The sequence below is a fragment of the Heliangelus exortis genome, chromosome 15 (assembly GCF_036169615.1).
Source record: "Heliangelus exortis chromosome 15, bHelExo1.hap1, whole genome shotgun sequence".
Lineage (NCBI taxonomy): Eukaryota > Metazoa > Chordata > Aves > Apodiformes > Trochilidae > Heliangelus > Heliangelus exortis.
In genome coordinates, this window is record NC_092436.1 from 7,787,587 (window position 1) to 7,806,343 (window position 18,757).

At 39.8% G+C, this 18,757-nt stretch overlaps 1 protein-coding gene across 1 annotated transcript in view; it reads right to left on the minus strand.

Moving 5' to 3' along the window:
- Window positions 1-533: 533 nt before the first annotated feature.
- RNF145 (ring finger protein 145) overlaps window positions 534-18,757 on the minus strand; it is a 32,588-nt gene continuing 14,364 nt past the window's right edge. The window contains exons 3-10 of the mRNA XM_071759071.1: window positions 17,410-17,501; window positions 12,412-12,647; window positions 9,751-9,926; window positions 7,149-7,289; window positions 5,616-5,798; window positions 3,609-3,756; window positions 2,538-2,894; window positions 534-2,175 (exon numbers count right to left, since the gene is read on the minus strand). Coding sequence (XP_071615172.1) covers window positions 1,732-2,175; window positions 2,538-2,894; window positions 3,609-3,756; window positions 5,616-5,798; window positions 7,149-7,289; window positions 9,751-9,926; window positions 12,412-12,647; window positions 17,410-17,501 — 1,777 coding nt within the window. The 3' untranslated portion in view covers window positions 534-1,731. The remainder of the gene's footprint in view (window positions 2,176-2,537; window positions 2,895-3,608; window positions 3,757-5,615; window positions 5,799-7,148; window positions 7,290-9,750; window positions 9,927-12,411; window positions 12,648-17,409; window positions 17,502-18,757) is intronic.

Consider the following 18,757-nt stretch of genomic DNA (forward strand, 5'->3'; position numbering starts at 1 on the left):
GCAGACATGCAAGAGCAGGACACGGACTACTGATTAATGGGAGTAAGAAAAGAATTCAACAAAAATAACTCGCTTTTCCCCCCCCCCACCTCAACACATCAAGCTGTTAATAAAAGATTTGCAATGATCACTCCAATGACTACTGTGGTAAACTTGTTGGCCATCATGAAAGAAAACAAAACTGAGATACAGAATGAAAGGATGGTCTGATATTCCCATCCTGTCAAGAGAGAAAGAAAAATGTTTGGGTTTTGCTTGGGGGTCAGTATCAGTAGTCAGCCTGCATGGCCTCCAGGAGCAAACATTCCTCAGTGCTCTGCTATTGTTCTGTCTGTAACCAAAATCTGGTGGCAAGGACCAGAGGTGTCCAGCAGGTACCACCAGGGCACAGAAATGGAAATGGGAGAGGAAAGCATGCATCAGAAGTTCCACTGATCTCCAAGGGGAATAGAGATCTACTATTCCAGAAGATCCTCTCAACACATACTTAAATTAATGGGATTTGAGTACAAGAATCACATAAGCAGGTGTAAAAATCTTCAAATGTAATTTATTAAGACATTCAGCTATGTCTGTCAGTCTACATCCAAATTTACTACTAAAAATAAAATAGTATCACATTTCACATTAGGAATACCGACTTTGAAAAACACTTGAGTCAAGCCTATCGTATAAATAAGTGACTAATTTCTCTTCATATCAAAATTCACATAAAAAATTGCCCCCTACTCCCACCTATTTCCCCACCCAAGTCCCTAGTTCTACTCGAAGCCATGATGCATGTAAAAATTTAAGTATGGACATGTCCTTGTCAAAGAAAAAAGGTGCAAACCTATTAACAGCTTTAAAAGTGGCATTTGCGGAGTCTGATCATACACAATAATGTACTCATTCCCAAAGTGCAAATATCGCCGGAGTTTAATACTGTTTTAATTCAGCTGCAAGAATTAAACATTACACAGCACAGTACTGAAAGGCCTCTATCTGTGCCCTAAAACTCATCCCACTTTCCTCCTGCACAAGGTAGCAGAGGTCAAAGTGTTCATAAGAGCTTTAGTTTACTTCATGCAGCCTAGACTGTGCCCATTATTAGCAAAAGTTTCATATACATCAAAATATTGAAGACTCCATCATAAAAGTCAAGAGTCACTATAGATTACATTAATTCAAATGAGATTTTCCCACCAAGAACACCCAAAGCATACACATGACGTATTAGGAGTGCTTCCATCTTCTAGTACAATCACTGCTGTTTTATCTTTGATTTTTGCTTACGTGCCATAAAAAATTTTAACAGCAACCAAAGCTGCACCTCAGCCAGAGACTAGCAACTCACTGCATCTAATGCCTCTCAGGTACCCTGAGACATGGCTGTATGCAATACCCTCTTCCTGGCCAAAACAAAAGCTAGAGTTCTGTCCACCTGTCTACAGCTTCTCAGACCTCTTGTTTGTCTTATCCTTCACTTATGTCTTAAAAACACTTGTTTCACCACAATTTGTTTCCAGACATCTTTCCTATGCCCACAGTTCAGACAACTTCTGGAGTCATTTCTACTACATCTCACTGGAGTTACCACTACCAAGCAGCCCACAAAAATCAGCATGGGAGATTACATTTTGACCAGCATTTATAGCTAAACTTCTTTCACAGCTGTGGAAGGATATGTTTTCCTCTGAGTCAAACTTGGATCTCTGAAATGTGTTTGCTCCCGTGTCATCCTTTGTCACCTTACAGCTGGACACAAACTCTTGGGTCTTGCGTGGGGCATCCCCCTGGGGCTGCAATTAGTTCTGCAGCACAAACTGCTCCCTGGCTGGCCTCACATGGGCTTGTGTCACTGTCCATGCTTTGAGACCCCTCCACTGCAACAGAGGCCTCCAGATTGACCTGTCCATCAACAACCTGTCCATTGCTCTTGCTTGGGCTGTCTCTCATTTTTGGCCCATTGTCATGTTCAACACCAGGGGGCTCGGCTGCATCTCCAGGTCTGGCATTTTGCTCTGCACTATGATTTGGCTGTTGTACTGGCTCTGGTCCCAGTCCTGGTAGCTGTGAAGGGCTCTTAAGTTGGCAGTGGCACAGAGGGCAGGTTTCTTGCACATACAGCCACTTCTTAAGACAACCCGCATGAAAAAAATGGCTACATGGTGTGATTACAGCAGTTTTCATATCCTGAAAGACACAAAAAAAGAAAGATTGTATGATTTGCAATCCCATTCCTCTCCTCATCCCATATATCTAATAGGTCTTCTAGCTGCAGAGGGGACAAAAAAAAAAAAATACCCTTGACAGGGCACCCCAAAAAAAATTTTTTAAAAAATGAATGTTTGAACACATTCAAACCACCTTTTCATTAACAAAAACTCTCAGTTACAGCACTCCAAATCAGTTTACAGAAAGCAAAAAAATGGGTAAAGCACCTGTTGAGCACCATATTACTCATGAAAGTAACTTGGTTTATTAGTTGCAGACTGAACTTGACAAATCTATACATATTTAAGCTCAAGCTGATCTTTTGACAGTTCTATCCTTACCTGGTAGCAGATGGCACAGATATCGTTGTGTTGCTCCAGCTGCTCTTTTGTGGCGATGGGCAGCGATTTGATTTTATTCACAGCATCTCTGCGAAGAAGGAAACTTTTCCAGCCCAGCTGGGCCCGCAACCACACATTGTAATAGGAGTGAATGAAGATGATCACAGAACCCATCACAGTCCATTCACCAAAGATTGTTTCTGAGACACCATAAGCCACCACACAGAGCGCGACGAGGAATTCCAGCAGCCGGTATGTGCCGTTTACATAATAAATCACATCATCCATATTTTCTACTGGCTCTTTTCTGAACTCCTCCACCATAAACAAAACATAAATGAAGAGTGTTCCGAGCACCTGTAACACAGTTTAAGACCATTAGCTCAGCATTCAGTTCTAAACTGCAGCTTAATTCATTCAGCATTATGCATGGACCTCTGTACCTGCAATGCTCTCAAATCAGGCAGAGGGCAGGCAAGCCCTGAATTAGTAAAACTGTTGCTGAGTTTCAAGACAAATACCAGAAAATATTTCATGCAAAGCTTTTAACTTGTTCGCTTTTAAACTTGTTCCCAAGGAGTTACTCTCCTGTACTTTCCTGAGTCCAGGATATACCCAAGTTGATTAAACCTAAGTGCTGAGCATCATGAGGGGTGATTTTATAAATTCAGATAATTAAAAAGTTATAACAAATACTCAGTACAAAACATCTATGTTCAAAGCACACTAAATACAGGAAATCTGCTTTAAAAGAGCCATAGTTAAGTAACAATACATAAATGAGCATACTAGAAAATCCCCTCAAAAGCCTTCCAAGCTTTATAATTTGAAATAGACTTCTACTCATCTATATTCTCAGACAACCCCTATGAGCTCCTTAGCTGAATAAACAGGATTTAAAAAAAAAAAAAAAAAAAAAAAAAAAAAAAAAAGGAGATTTTATATTGTATTTTGTACTTCTGGCTTTCTGTCATCCCTCTTCTTTTCTCATAATGTATTTTTACCCCCCTAGAGTAGCAGGATGACAGTTAATGCAAGGCTTCAGAGTTACTGCAGGGCTAACATTCTTACCTGGAGAGAAGTTAGAATACTGCTGGAGATAATGATCAACAGCCAGAAATCCATATGGAAAAACTGACAAATCATGTAGGCCATGTATGCAGGGAACACCAGTAAGAACAAACAGAGGCTGACTGCTCGGAAGTGCTTCCACAGACTCCTGCAAATAACACACTGGTTTTATTTTTTTTAATCAGATTTGAGTGTCATAATAAGAATAGGCTGACTGCTGGATGTAGGCATGTTAGATGTTTGCTCATGGCTTTAACTTGTCAAAAGGAGTTTCAATTTTACTTGGGCAGTCTCATTCACAGCATGCACACCTAAAATACCTACAGTTTAAAAACACTTCCCTCTTCTCTGACCTTTGCTTTTTTCAGTACAAAGATTATAAACAAAAAATTAACCTTCAGTAATTGTCATAATGGGTTAAGTCACTGATTTGACAAATGAAGCACTCAAAATACTGTTTTAAGTGAAAGCCCATTAAAATAAAGCAAAATTAAATATATGTGTAACTGTTCACTTTTCCATATAAATAGAGCTGTCCCTCTTATCACAACACTTCTGTCTCCTTGCTAATATGCATGGGACAAAGTTATCTCCTTCCATCGCCAGTTTTTATCCTGCTGCATTTATAAGTGTTTTCTCCAATTCAGGGATCACAAAATAAGAAATGTAGCAGGACTTCAACATTCATCTCTGCCAGTCCTTACTCTGCTCCTATAATTTGCTTCTTTCTAATCTCCTCCCCAGCCTAAGCACACCATCAATCTTTTTACAACCACCCATTTGTAAAGGTTTTCAGAATATCTCCAGTGTTTACTATACTAATTCAGTTATGTTCCTCAGGTTGTATTTTAACTTCATATAGGTCTGAAAATGAGGTACAGAAAAAAGTTAAATTACTGATAGACCAGGACAGCAGCAGAAACTGGCTAATTTAATACAGTCTGAAGAAACACCAGTACACAACTGTGAGTTCTGCAATTCTGTGTATGGTGGTGAGGGAGAAAGGGAGAGCTGAAATGGAATTTATCCTGATCTTAGTTATTTAGAACTGGCTGGGAGATTTGGCTGAAGAGAGTTAAAACCTGCTGTCACCACAAACTACTTGTTTAAGCTGGGAAGATGCTCATATTCTGGCTCTACTCCCTTTCCTTTATTGTTATATTTGAAGTTAACACTGCTGCAGGGAGAACACACTGGCTCCAAGTAGCCTCTAAGCTAAACAAATCTCTACACATAAATAAACTTCTTATTCCTTAGCTTACAGGTTATAGAATGGGAAAAGACAGAAGCCATTAACAAAGATAAAAACATATTAATAGAAGAACACCAGATTCCAGTACAGCTCTTCAAAACCCAAATTAACAAGAATCTCACATAATTCAAATATCTGCTACATTAATGCAAGCCTTCCACTTCTTATTTTCTACCCATAAATCCTACCATTGGGGATCATAGTCTCACAAAAAATAGGTTTTATAATACCTAATGCCAGGTCACTCCTAGCAACTTCCCATTTGCAATAGCTGCCTGAGACCACTGCATTAAGAGATTTATCCAATTGCAGAGGAAGTTAAGCAGAACCATTATAGAAATCCACACAATGGAGTGTGGGTGGGGAGGGCACAGGCACTGGTGTCCCGGACTTGCTTAACTGGCACCAGAGTACCCTGACACTCCTGCTAAGGAGAGTAATCACAGAGCAGTGTAATACTCAGTGCACACAGCCAGCAGCTGCAGAACAGCACAGCCCACCACAGGCTGGATGGATGCACTTGTGAGCAAGAGCAGGTGACCAAAGTCACAGTGAAAAGTACTACTGTGTGCCCTTGAGGGAAGAGGACAGGGAGGGAAAAGCCAAAGAATTTACACCAGAAAAGAAATCTGCATACAGAAAAGAAAGGGTAACTTTACAAGCTACTAAAAATCCAAAATACACAATCAGTTACTATTTTATCACCTCCTAAAAAAGAACCAAGTAACTTTCAGTTTAAGAAACCAGTCTCTTACTTGTCCCTTGAGGCTCCCAATGCTAAGACAATGGGGTCAGCAATTTCCAGCATGGACTGAAGTATGGATGCCACCACAATGAAAAGAATAATACTGAGAAGGAATGCCCGATGTACAACTTGAAGCTCAATCAAACCTGTCTGCACAGCCAGGATCAGCAGTGTGACTCCTTCAGTCATTCCCCTGCAGATCAACACAGTCAAAAAAACAATCACATCATTCTGTGTGTCAACATTGGTTCAAAAATACATCTAGAAATACCAAGAAAAAAGCTGTGTGTTTCTGCCACAACCCTTCAAATGTCACTGGTTTTAGCTTTTTATTGATGTCCCTGCTAGGGCTTTAACCAGAGAGGAATGTTTTCAGAAATGCTCAAGTGTTTGGGATAAGGAACCAGCAAATTTCAGAGCCCTGCTCCTGACTGGTAGCATCTGGGCTACATCCAGCCCAGCAGACACCACCTAGTGATAAGGTGCTCCCCAGCACAAAGCATTTTAAGGACACAGGTTGTGCCTTAGAAGAAGAACCCACCAGCTGTAGTGCTGCATATGCAAGCCCAAAGTAGCCCCACTGTGTCTACACCTACACACCCATCAGTCTCATTCTTAGATCACCATGAGGACACTCTCCAATTGTTGTATTTCTCGATCATCACTCTCCTGCCCCTCCTTTGTCCCTGGGGAACATCCCTGACCTAATACTCAACTTGGTGTTCAGTTAAGGCAAATCAGCAATTTAGCCATTTTTCAGTGTATTCTCTCTGTACCCATACCAAATACAGCTGTCTATTTTTTGGAATCTCAGACCAAATTATATACCTCCAAGGACCACAATTTAGCACCAGCATTTGACACTGTTAAAGTACAGGCCATGAGCATTGCATGCTTCCCCAAAAAAGATGCTTTCTACTCTTGGCCAGCTATAACTTACAGCATTTTTGCTTCCACATCTTGGAATGAGAAAGAAAATCCCATAAAGTTTGTATGTGGTCTGAATTTTCTGTATAGTTAAGGGCTCAAATTAGCAAGAAAGACAGTGTCCCATCTAAGAGCCCAATTTTGTACTAGACAAGTTGGGACAAGCATGAAGAAAAGGCATTTTTCTGCATTTTGGCTATTTCCCATAGTAACTTACAGCCAATCCATACAAAGCCTCATAGATTAGTAATGTTTCACATGACCACAGGGTAAGTGAGGAAATGGAAATGTGAAGTGTTTATACTATTCAAGCATGTGAAAATTTTTCCAGTGACTCATGTAAATGAAAGCTCTAAGACAATCAAACCATGCAATTAGAAATCCCAACTAACAGCCTTGAATTTGTTACAGAAATGAGCCAACTCCCAAGAAGTCTGTGACAAGCTGTATTTTCATGTCAAATCTTTCCAATGCACACAAAGACTGGTATACCAGAAGTCTGTCAAGGATACCCAAGAGTTCCTAAGTTAAAAAATTGCAATTCAACTCATATGTTTCCATATAAATCCCTTTTTGTCTGTTTCTTGTTAGACCCTAGGCACCACAAGGCACTTACCTGTTCATAGCAGGATCATTCATGAATGCTCGGTAACCCTGCAAGTAAAACTTGCAGAGAGTCAGAACTCCCAAAGCAACAAAGGAGACTGTGAAGACCAATCCCAGCAGTGAATATGGAGTGCTACAGCATTCAGCAATACTGGGAGGAGAAAGCAGAAAAGAAACAAGAAGAAAAGGTCCATTAGTTAAAAACAATGTGATAAACTCTCCCCTTGTCCTGTTAACCATGCAAGCTGGTTTTAAAGTAAAATTTGATTGTTTTAATGAAAATATTAAAAGCTATACAGAGCCACAGAATCCTCCTATAAAAAGATGAAGGTATTCTGATACTTCTTTCTGAAACCCAATTCCATCTCTGGCTCCCCAGCCAGTGCTGCCATCAGCTGGAGCTGGGCTGTGCATTCCTCCAGTCCTTCCCCAGCGCTGTGCCACACGGTGGCACTGTCCTACTTGTGTACAGTTTTCACAAGAGAAAGTCAATTTGATAGCCTCAATGCATCCGGATCAGTTGCTGAAATTTCAACTACTTACTAGAAACACAGAGTTAAAGCACTCAGGCACTCACCACTCAGCTCCGTAACAGTGCAAACATCACACTGATAAATACCATCGGGGGTTCTGCCAGTGTTAACAACAGGTTCATGTAGTCAACACCTGTCTTTCAAATGACTGAGCCAGAAGCAGCAAACTAAGACAGTGAAGAATATTCTCCCTCAGCAGGCTTCTTCCTCTTTTGGTACAGCAATGAAGTCCCAACGATCAAGACCTCAGAATATACTTGACAATGCTGAGAACAGCTGCATTACTTCAGCTCTGCTACCTTAGGGCTGCTCTTCTGCAGATCCTGGCATTCCAATATTTGGAGCAGACTAAGCCCCAGAGCAAACTTGGGCTTCTCAAACATTACTGCAAGAACAAGGAGTGCAGTGCAGTGTATGTCCCAACACTCAGTAAAGAATCAGCTGTCAGACACGGATTACACACATGGAAATCCTCACATATACAGTGCAAGGTAATACACTGACAACCTCATTCAATTAAAAAAAAAAAAAAATTTCACTTGTTGACCTGTGTAATAATCTTGAGAGAAATTACTGTGGTCAAAAAATGTCAAGTTAATTTACTGACTGAAGACTGAACTAGTCCAGAGCTCTACCAAGACAAAAGAGTTTTGAGGAAGCATATGCTTAAAAAATAAACAAAGTTTGTCCAAGAGACATTTACTTTGACTCTTAATGACTACTTTAACCTTAAATGTCCCTTGAAAGCAATTAAATGAAACCAGAAAATGTTCATGTGTTTACATGTGCTATTTTCAGTGCTTCTGGTAAGCCTTCAAATTCTGCCTCTTTACCAAGCTCAGCAGGGTGAAAGGAATTTTTAAATGTTCCAGCAGGTCAAGGTAGAGAGAAAATAGTATTTAAAGCAGCTCTTTCTGTAGAGTATTTGAAGAACTATGTTTCATTTCAAAATACATTATTGGAAATCAAGGATGCCAGATTTTCTGCCTGATGCCCAATCTTCTTTGTCAGAGTAATTATAAAACCCTTCTCAAATTTATCTCCAGATGATCTACTACACAAGGGTTCCAGAGGGACTTCAGAGAAGAGATGCCTGGGGAGCTTTCAGTATTATGCGATGCACCAGTTTATATGTTGTCCCAGCAAGCTGAACTATTCAAGACTTCTCAAAAAAATCACAGCAGTTATGTACTCATGGAAAGATTTTGAAACGAGGACAATGAAAGGTACAGTACAGTTTTTAAACAGCCAACAAGAGCTTTCCAGTCTGGAAAGAACAGACCTATGCTACTCTTGATTTTAAAGAAAACAACTGTTAAGTCAGCTTTCTATTGTATGCTTTTTTCCCCAACAGATGAATTGAGTGACACTGAATGCAACTACAGATTCTAACAATCAAAATGGATTTTTCATTATACAGTTAAAGATGAGCCATGAAACTTCTTGCCTCAGGATCTTTGAACCTCTGTACACTTGTCAGCTGAAAGGCAGAAAAGCACAAATTGATGGAAGAGAAGTCTTTTGAGAACTACTGAATACTTATGAACCATACCCAGCTAATGCAGCCTGACAGCCACAGCTGAACGTGGGACTGAGTACTAGGAAGCATCCTGCTTGTCATATTATGGGTGGGTACTTTGCTTACTTGAGAGAACTCAGGAATGTGTCCCCCACCAGAATGATGAAACATACATACAGGGCTCAGAAAGCAACACAAGGAATCAAAAGGACTGAATTTCTAACTAAAACTTCTCCAACTTAAAACCAATTTGTAAACAGAAAACAACTTTGAGACCAAAGCTCTTACTAAAGCTATTCCCTCATCACAGGAATATTTTGCTTTCTTTGGGTACTCTCCCTCAGTTCTACTAAAGCTGTTTGTTCTGAATAGGATCCATGCTTCTGAAAGACAAGCTTAGCAAGGGGTTAATACATTGTCACTGAAATAAGGACAAATATTTGTGGACCATCAAAACGCAATAAAGCTAATCCAGGTATCTAGCTTCTAAAAGAGCACAAACATCCATTTCAAATGATAGTCAAAACAGAAAACCAACTATGTGCACATCAGTTAATTACCTTGTCAAAAAGAGGAAGAGAAGCCTCTCTCTTGAGGCAGGTTGGTCCCGTGTGCTGAAATAGGAATAGATCTGGAGAGCAAATAAGACAAGCCAAAACACCATGAAAAGAACTGGGACAACTAGCTGGTTCCACAGAGACATTCCCAGAGCCAGAAGACCATACACTTCCACCACCTGGGCAAGACAGAGAAAAATGCATTTGTTATTGGCTCACAGCATATGCAACATGAACACAGAACAATTCACATGGCATTCCACATCCCAAGGGAAGAGGGGACATGTATCAAACTACAGTTTTTCAAAGGGAGAGCCCAGGTTCAGCACTGACATGTTACCAGCCTGTCTTGAAGCTGGGACAGGTACAAGGACAGCAAACTGTCAGCCCAGCTGAATGCCAGGGTGAGGATACATGCCTCAGATTCAAGAACAACTCCCTTAGACCTTTTTGCCCAGCTTAAGTCCAGCAATGCTGTTTTATCTATAGGTACTGCCAAGTCACTGCACATACTGAAATACAAGCCATATCACTTGAGCACAGTACACCTGCTTTGCTGACCTGGTGTTTTGCTTTCCCTGGTGAAGGGAAAACTTCATAAATCAGGCATTTTGTGTTTTAAGTATCTCAAAAAGAACACGTACTTGACTTCTAACTGCTCTTAATCCACCACATATTTTGAAACTCATGCTTAAGAGTTATTTCAGAAGACTCCAAAGCTCAAATTATTTCTTTTGTATTTCAAAGACTAAGTTCATTTCCACAAAACTGGAACTTTATATAGCTGGACTTCAATAGGAAATCACTCATAACTATCATTTCCTCATCAGCTGCTTCCTCCAATGACCTACAATCCATAACAGCTCACAAATTTTAACAAACACTAAAAAAGCTGACTGCTTAAGTCTTTCATAATAAGCATGAGGAGTGTTACATTCATGGGATCCTATTGTTGCTGATCAATAAGCAACGCGCTGCTGTCATGGACATGGTCCCAAGCTCCTGCTTTTAGCTTTGCACACAGACTTATGAAGGACATACATATGCCCCCAGTAGATTTCTCTTGGCCTGGGATCAACTTAAGCAATCCTATGCAGCTCCTGGCAGAGTACTCTATCACATAGAAAAGGGTCATGCTACTCTCACAATGTAGATTCATAACCATGAGGTATTTCTGGCATCTTCTGCTCAAACAGACAGTTATGGATTTGGATCTTTTAAATTATATCATAACCTGCAGTCTATATTATACACACAAACACAAGAAACTGCCTTGGCCCAGGTGTTAAAACATTCTCCCCTATGATGCTGCATTCAGGAAAAACTCCTGGTGTTTAACATTCCTATAATCCCTAAACTTCCGTCACTGACATCAAAACAGCATTCAAATCCAGACTAAACACCAGGATGAAGGCATCGCTGAAAATTTACAGCTATACAAAGCTATAGCAATGGAAATACAAGTAGGAAAGTATTCAAGACAAACCACAATATCCTCCTCTGGAATAAGCATAGTAAATTTGCTATGTAGTGGAGCTGCATTCATACTAACACACCATGAACCAATGGGTTTTTTTAGGTCTTGAATTAGTTTTTAATCAGCAAATCTACAAGATAGTTATGAATGAGATCAGACCATGCCAGGTGCTGTACAAGTATGGAATGATAATCCTGTTCCCAAGACAAATAACATACATAATAAATAACTTGACAGTAATGATCAACATGACAGGCTCACCTTGGCACACAATGCATCCACTGCTGCCAAGTTTTTGTTTGTGCATGACAGATATGGCAGCAAAGAGCAGCTTTAAAAAGGGCTTTGAAGGAACTTAACAAGTTAGTTTCAGACAGCTTCTGGACTGAAGACCAGAAGACTGAAAACAAGTGGCTCCATTTAAAAAAATGCAGCAAGTAGCGAGAGCTGGTCAGTCAAAAGTCAACCATCAATCAAATACATGGAAGGACTCATACACATACCGTTTATTTTTATATAAATAACACAATTTATGATGTTTCTGTACCACTAACAAAATGCTTTCTAAATTAAATACGTATTAGATGTCAAAGCATTAACAAAATGGAAACATGACAGATTAGTCTTCTCTGTTTCTGGTGACTTTGACTGATGTCTCAACAATGCTGCTATTTTAAAGAAAATACTACTGACATTTCAAATCACTGTCTGCACAGTAGAAATCATTTTACTGTTAAGAGACAGTGATTAGTACAGTCAAAATCAGCTTTAGTGTTACTCCTGATTTAACGCTACTAGAATTACAAGTGTTTCTCTACAGAAGGCCTTCTTGAAATTAGCAGCTACTACATGCATGCTCACTTAAAGAGACTGTAAATAACTTCCATTCTTCCACAACCTTGTCTCTGAACCTGAATTTGTGAAGGACTAAGCAATGCCCAAGCAAAGTGGACATGCTCAGCTGGCCAGCAGTATAATTCAGACTAATGTCTTAACTGCTCACAAATTCTACCATAAATTAAAGAGAAGATGATATGGATAGTAACCCATTTGTTTTGCTAAGAAAGCATAAGTTAACACATAAACACAGTTGCAAAGAAGACAGAGTAAGTATTTTTTTTTTATTTCTTTCCAGCAAGAAAAAGCCCAGGCCAAGGAAAATAAAATTATTACCTTCTCTCTCTTACCTGGACAAGTTCTCTGTATGCAGATTTTGCCAAGTTATAGGGCACCAGAAGGTTTGATGCTAGGAAGTAGAGAACCTCCAAACCAGTGAAAATCATAGCGAATTTGTTGATGATGACAATGGTTTCCAAAGGGACCAAGCAAAGTCGTGCCAGCAGAGGGAGCATATGAGCAGAGAAAAGCCAGATCTGTTTTGTTTTCATGACGCAGGAGCAAAGCGTACATACGACCAGCTGACCTGAAAACGCGACACGGTATTTTATAACCAAGCTTCAATCTCCTTCAGAAAAAAAAGCATTTTAGTACGTTATTTTTCCATAACACAGTTATCAGCATCCAGCGTATTATGACATCTCTAACTAGGGCACAGCTGTTACGAAACCAGGCTTCTCTGGGTCACAGGAGTTACCCTTTTCAAACTATGGAAAGTGCACGTGACTAAGAGATGTAAATGCAAAACACACGCAGAATAATACTCAGATTAATATGAAGTCCCGGGAATAAACATGTAGAGGATAACCAATCAAGTCATCCCTCTTTTTCCTTAATATTCCCAGCTCAAATTTAAATGCCAGCAGTATCTGTGTATGCAGCAGCAGCTTTTCTGAAGCCCAGCTACCCTGCTATTTCATCCCAACCTATGCAAAAAAAGTAATCAGAGGTCCCACATGGCTTTTAGAGCAACAATATTTACACTGTCAAGAGGAATTACTGGCTAAGAACAGCAACAGGAGAACAGTCAGCTCACCAGCTGAGATTTCAATAATTTCATAATGCCCTGAGGCAGTTGCTCAAAATTGTCACTGAAGCTTGCAAGTGACAGATAATTAACAACTAAATTCACCTTAACAGTTGGTGGGGACACGACCACATCTCTCCCACACACCCAGGGACTTGGAGGGTGATACTTCTAGAAACTGACCACTCCAGTAATACTGCTCCCATCACTGAAAGTTGTAGCCACTGTCTTGGAGGAAATGGAATGGGATGAAATGCACATTGCCTGGGTAAGAACAATTCTCACTCATTTCTCAGTAAGGAAAAAGAGCTGATTGTGTATTTTTCTAAAGGTGGAACCTTCTTCACCATCTATTCCAGCTTACACCTGAAAGCCTCAATATGCTGTACTAAGCCCAAGTGCCTATAATGGGCAATTTTGGAGTTACCTCTGCTAATGTTTGCATTTCATGACTCTTGGTGAAACCAGGAGTTACCTTTAGCAAAACACAGAGTAACAAAATCAGGTCCTTTAAGGCCTCTAGGTCAGCTCTAACTCCATGTGTTCACATAAGCTTATAGACCTTCAAGCCCTTCTGGACAGGTTGAGGAAAGAAGCTGTGAGAGAAGAAATAGCAGTACCAGGGATTTGCTTTCAGTCTGCCTAGGAAAGGACTTCTGCTTTCAAAATAACTGCAGCTGAGCTGAAAGTAATCTCTAAACTCTACTACTTCAGCATAGAAAGTTCTTGCTCCTTCATACTGTCCTCTTTCAAGCTGATGTCCCACTGTCAATTTGGTAGATGTATTTTTGAATTAGAGGATGTCTTTTCAGAACAAGCACCCTTGCTGCTCTTAGCAAGGCACTACCAGCATACTGGGTCTTACAAGCCTCAAAGAAATTACTCTACTCATCTTTTTAGAAGTTCAGCAGACTCCAGCTCTGAAGCTCCCTGTGCTTTGCTGTTCTCTGCCCACACACACATTGCTACAACCCTATTTAAGATACCACCAGAATTACTGCTGTGCTATAATTTCAGGAGTTTGGCACAGTCCACTTGCAAGAATTTCAGAGACTCATGGTAACTAAGGCAACACAGCTTCACACACAAAGGGGTAAAAATACCAGCATCCAATATGTTTTTCAGGATTTAGTAAGTGTCTTCATCTAAAATAAAATATTGTTACAACATCACATTAAACAATCCAGCACTTTTTGGGATGACTCCAGAGCTCTCTGACCATGAAGCAGGACCTTCAAGATCAGTTTCATGTCATTCAAAACCCACTTTCCTCCAACAGAGATGTACCAAGCACCCTGGTCATCCCTGCTACACTCTCTGACAACCCCCCCTCCCCAACCACCACCTTTTTAATTTAAACACTGATCAAAAGTTACTTGTCATGGGAAGGAGAGCTGTACACCATCAAAGGAAATATATGGAACAATTTCTCTAGAGGCCTCAATCTGTTTCCTGAAGTCTGCACTTTGTTAATTCTCAGCCCCTTCAGGAAGGGCCTGAAAATTCCTCCAGTGGAGCTTTTAGTGACTGGTACTTCCCACTTTAAACCATGGTAGCAGCACCTTTGTTCAGGACAGACTCTTGCCAAAAAAAACCAAAACAAAACAGTTAATGCCCAAGTGGGACTATGCACCATCAGTCATCATGCATAACACAGCAGGAACAGTCAGAAGAAATTACTTTGTACCTCATATCAAATCATAAAAAGATTCTGACAATCTAGCTCTCTACACAAGACCAGCAAATCCAGCTGAATGCTTGCACTCTGTAAACTTAAATGCTGTGGAATGAAAACTGCCAGACACAGCTAATGAACCTGACAGCTGGAATCCTCCTGCAGGACACTAAGCTCCTCTGGTAGGAAATGAGGCAATAAGGAAGAAATCTACTGTCTTAAGTTCTTGTTGATTCTTTTCTCTTCACAAAACCAGCACAAATACAGTAAGCACTGCTGAAAGATAACCAAAGCCTCCCAGCTTGTAAGCTAATGGAAAATGCACAGCAAGAAAACCTATGTGTCAAGCCACTTTGAGTAGGGAACCATCTTTATTTCATTCCCAGTTTTAAAAAGCTGATGATAAACTCCCTGCCTACATCATTAACTGTTATTCAAAACAAGGATAACAAAGTTAACATGTAATCTTATTACTGTGCACTAAGAAAAAGCAAGCCTCCATGGTAGCATTACTTCCAAAACTATAGAGCTTTGCAACTTCACAGCTGACATGCTCACAAAATGGCACACCCATCCACGAGCAGTCTTCAAAGACATTTCTTCCATCCAGCACTTAGGAACATCTTAGCAGCCTTAGTCAACAGCTATCAGACTGAATTAGATGCAGGGGAAGAAATTACTGTAAGACCCCATTCAAAAAGCACTACTGAATAAAACCATGAATGAAGATTATATTTGTGAAGCAGCTGGTGTACTGTGCATCATCCCCTTAATTCTGACCAGAACTGTTAGGAACCAGAGCTGCATCAGTAGCACAATTATCTCAACAGTGCTGCTGCACAATGCTCTGATAGAACATGTAAGAAAAAGGTGGAGCAAAGCACCTGTTTATGTTGCTGTGAAGACGACACAGTTCAGTGCAGCACACTCCAGAGAAAAGGTAGATTCTACTGAATCAATACTGGTGTATGGCACAATTTTAAGAACATATTTTTTGTTTATGCAAAACACTGCCAAGTGTAGCTGCCACTTTCACAGGTCTTCCCCAAAGACCACTTGCCACCACAAAAATTACTCTCAAGTTGGCTTTAAAAGGAGATAACTAATAATGGGAATAATAAATACGTCAACGTGCAAACATTTGCTAGTAAAGCACCTACTTCTGAAAAACAACTAGGAGACACTTTAGTTTAACTACGAGAGCAACCCAAAATGGTATCGCATAATAACAATATTATCTTTTTCTCACATTTAATACATATTAACACTTAGATGAAGAATAATGTGTTTGACTTTCAGTTTACTTTCTGTCTAAACATTACCAAATGACACAAAGCCTCCTGTGCAGGCCTGCCTGCTGCTTTGTGAAGCTCTGAGGGACTCTGCTTTATCATGGGGCCCTGCATTGCAGCTGAGAGATTCAAAGGACTAATTACAAAAATTTTCTCAGAAATACACTACAGGCTTTAGCTGTACTTTGGTGTCATTTGACAAGACAGCAAAATGTATAAATTCAGAAGAGAGAATAAATGGTATCAAAAGATTTACCTTTCTTGAAAAATACCAATGTTATTCTATTAAAAATTATTATTTTAAAAAAAGGCAAATGCCACACTGCAAAACCAGGATGCAGACAAACAGGAGATGTGGATGTTCTGGTAGACCTAACATGTTGTAAAGAGCTAAACCTAGTTAAATCTGCAGTAGCAGCTCCAAGTAAACTGAAAGCAACTGGGTTTTGCTGACAGTACATGGCTGACTAAATCTATCAATAATCTGATGAAAAACAGATATTAGTGAAAGAAATTAAGGAAGATTTTTCTTCCAAGCTTGTATCTGCCTTAATTTAAAATACACATGGTGTGTATATTCCAGTATCCTCTCAGCAAAACATGTGGCATAGCAACCCTAACACAAATAATATTCTCTTCCAGTCAAAAAGTCAAAGGCTAAGGGAACAGTCTATGAAGTCCAATTCTTTAAAATTTATTTGGGCTTTTTAGGTAGAATGTCATCTCTGACATTAATCAAACACATTTAAATGTAGTTTTCACTTGCTACTTCATAACTCTCTAATTATAAATATCAATGGGACTCTGTTAAAACAAGCAGTAACCTGTAGTCCCATGCACACACCACGTATCTCTGTTTCACCATTTATTGTAAGAGAATGATAATGTTCATCTATAAGGCTTAGAAAGAATTAATACATTTACGACACTCCCATTGTCAAATACGTTACTACTGAAATTTCTATAGTACACCTGAAGATTATTACAGACAATCCAGTCCTTCTGAGTCAAATTCTAAGTCTAAGAGGAATACAGGGGCAGAACATGACAAACAGACCTAGAAAGTACTCCAAAAGCTCCGAGTATAGGAGTATTGGTAAATCAGAAGTATAGGAAAAGGCAGGAAGGATACACCTAGACTCCTGTCCCTCTTGCGTATCAATGAGAATTGCTGAATGAGAAGTACTGAAAGTAGTAAGAGAAATTTGAAACCAAGAAGTAAAACATGCATAGGTTTCACTGAACAGAATCAGGCAGAGCTCTCTGCTGCATCACAAATATTTAAAGCACTTACCTACTAAAGCAGTCATAAAACGATTCATAGAGAGAGGTTCCAAGTACATTGGCCCTTCATATCCTGATTCCAATTCACTCCTCACATAATCCCTAAAAAAATAAGTGCAATAACTATCAAGATCCATTTAATAAGAAGTAATTTATTCGTTACACACATATGTAACTTCAATATATGTCACAGTCAATAATTATAAAAACACTATTAACACTACTGTTTCAGGAGCTTCACTGATATAAGGATCTGAGGTATGACTTCAGTGAGAAAAGTAACACCTTTAGTTATGACTCCCTGGCATAGCTGTAAAAAGCCTCTGGGACATCCAAGCTGTTCTTCAGAGAATGGCCTGAAACTGCTTATGGACAAATCCTCTTAAGCTGTACTCAATTTTTAAGTATCTTTATGAAATGTTTTTCTTCCTAATGTTGATTTCTTTTCCCACCAGCTCCATGTGAAAAAAAAAAAAAAAAAAAAAGGAGAATTTGACAGAGATTATTTCCAATTTAATGGTTATAGTATTTTGCACCTAAAATCTCTTTGCCAGAAATAAAAAGCAGATATGAAGGAAAAGATACAGTCATGGACTAGAGTCAAGAACAGAGTTGCTTCACAATCTTTTATCCAACATGATTTAAAAGTTTATTTCTATCCTGGGAAACTGGGAAGACTAACTGGATACCCTCAAACTGACAGATCACTATTGACAGACCCAGTGAGAGAGCCTGAAAATCTGACAGTATATATGCAATATCTCTCAGAAAAGGCTGCAGAACATGGCTCAGGCAACCAAAGGAAAATGGTATGAACCTGAGAAATCTGGGCACTTTAATGCTGTTGGTGATAATTCATGAGCTCTGCCTTCAAGCAGACTAACATATGTAACAGCAGTATAACTCAAATAGAACTTGACACTACAAGCAACATTCTACACTTTCAGAAGGTGATCCTGGAACAGGTCAGTAGTAATTCTCTGGTGGCTCCTTAATCCTCTGCCATGAGACAGCAGGCAATGTTCATGACCCTTTCCATCCACATCTCCAGCCCCTTCTTCTGCCTTGCCCTTTTTTCTCTACTCCCTTCTCTGACACCACCATCTCTGCCAGCAGCACAGCTAATCCTGTGCTGCTATCTGGCTGATAACTGTCTGGTCATTCATGTCTGGCTGCATCACATCCTGGGAATGCCAGACAGACACACTTGATCTGACCCTGCATGGAGCTTGTGGAGACTGTTTACTGGAGAGCCATGACACTTCATCTATTGCTTAGTTATTTATATGGGTGAGGACACCACACTTGCTGGGAAAAGATTCAGTCAAAGAAAGGCAAACAGTACCAGAAACCACAAC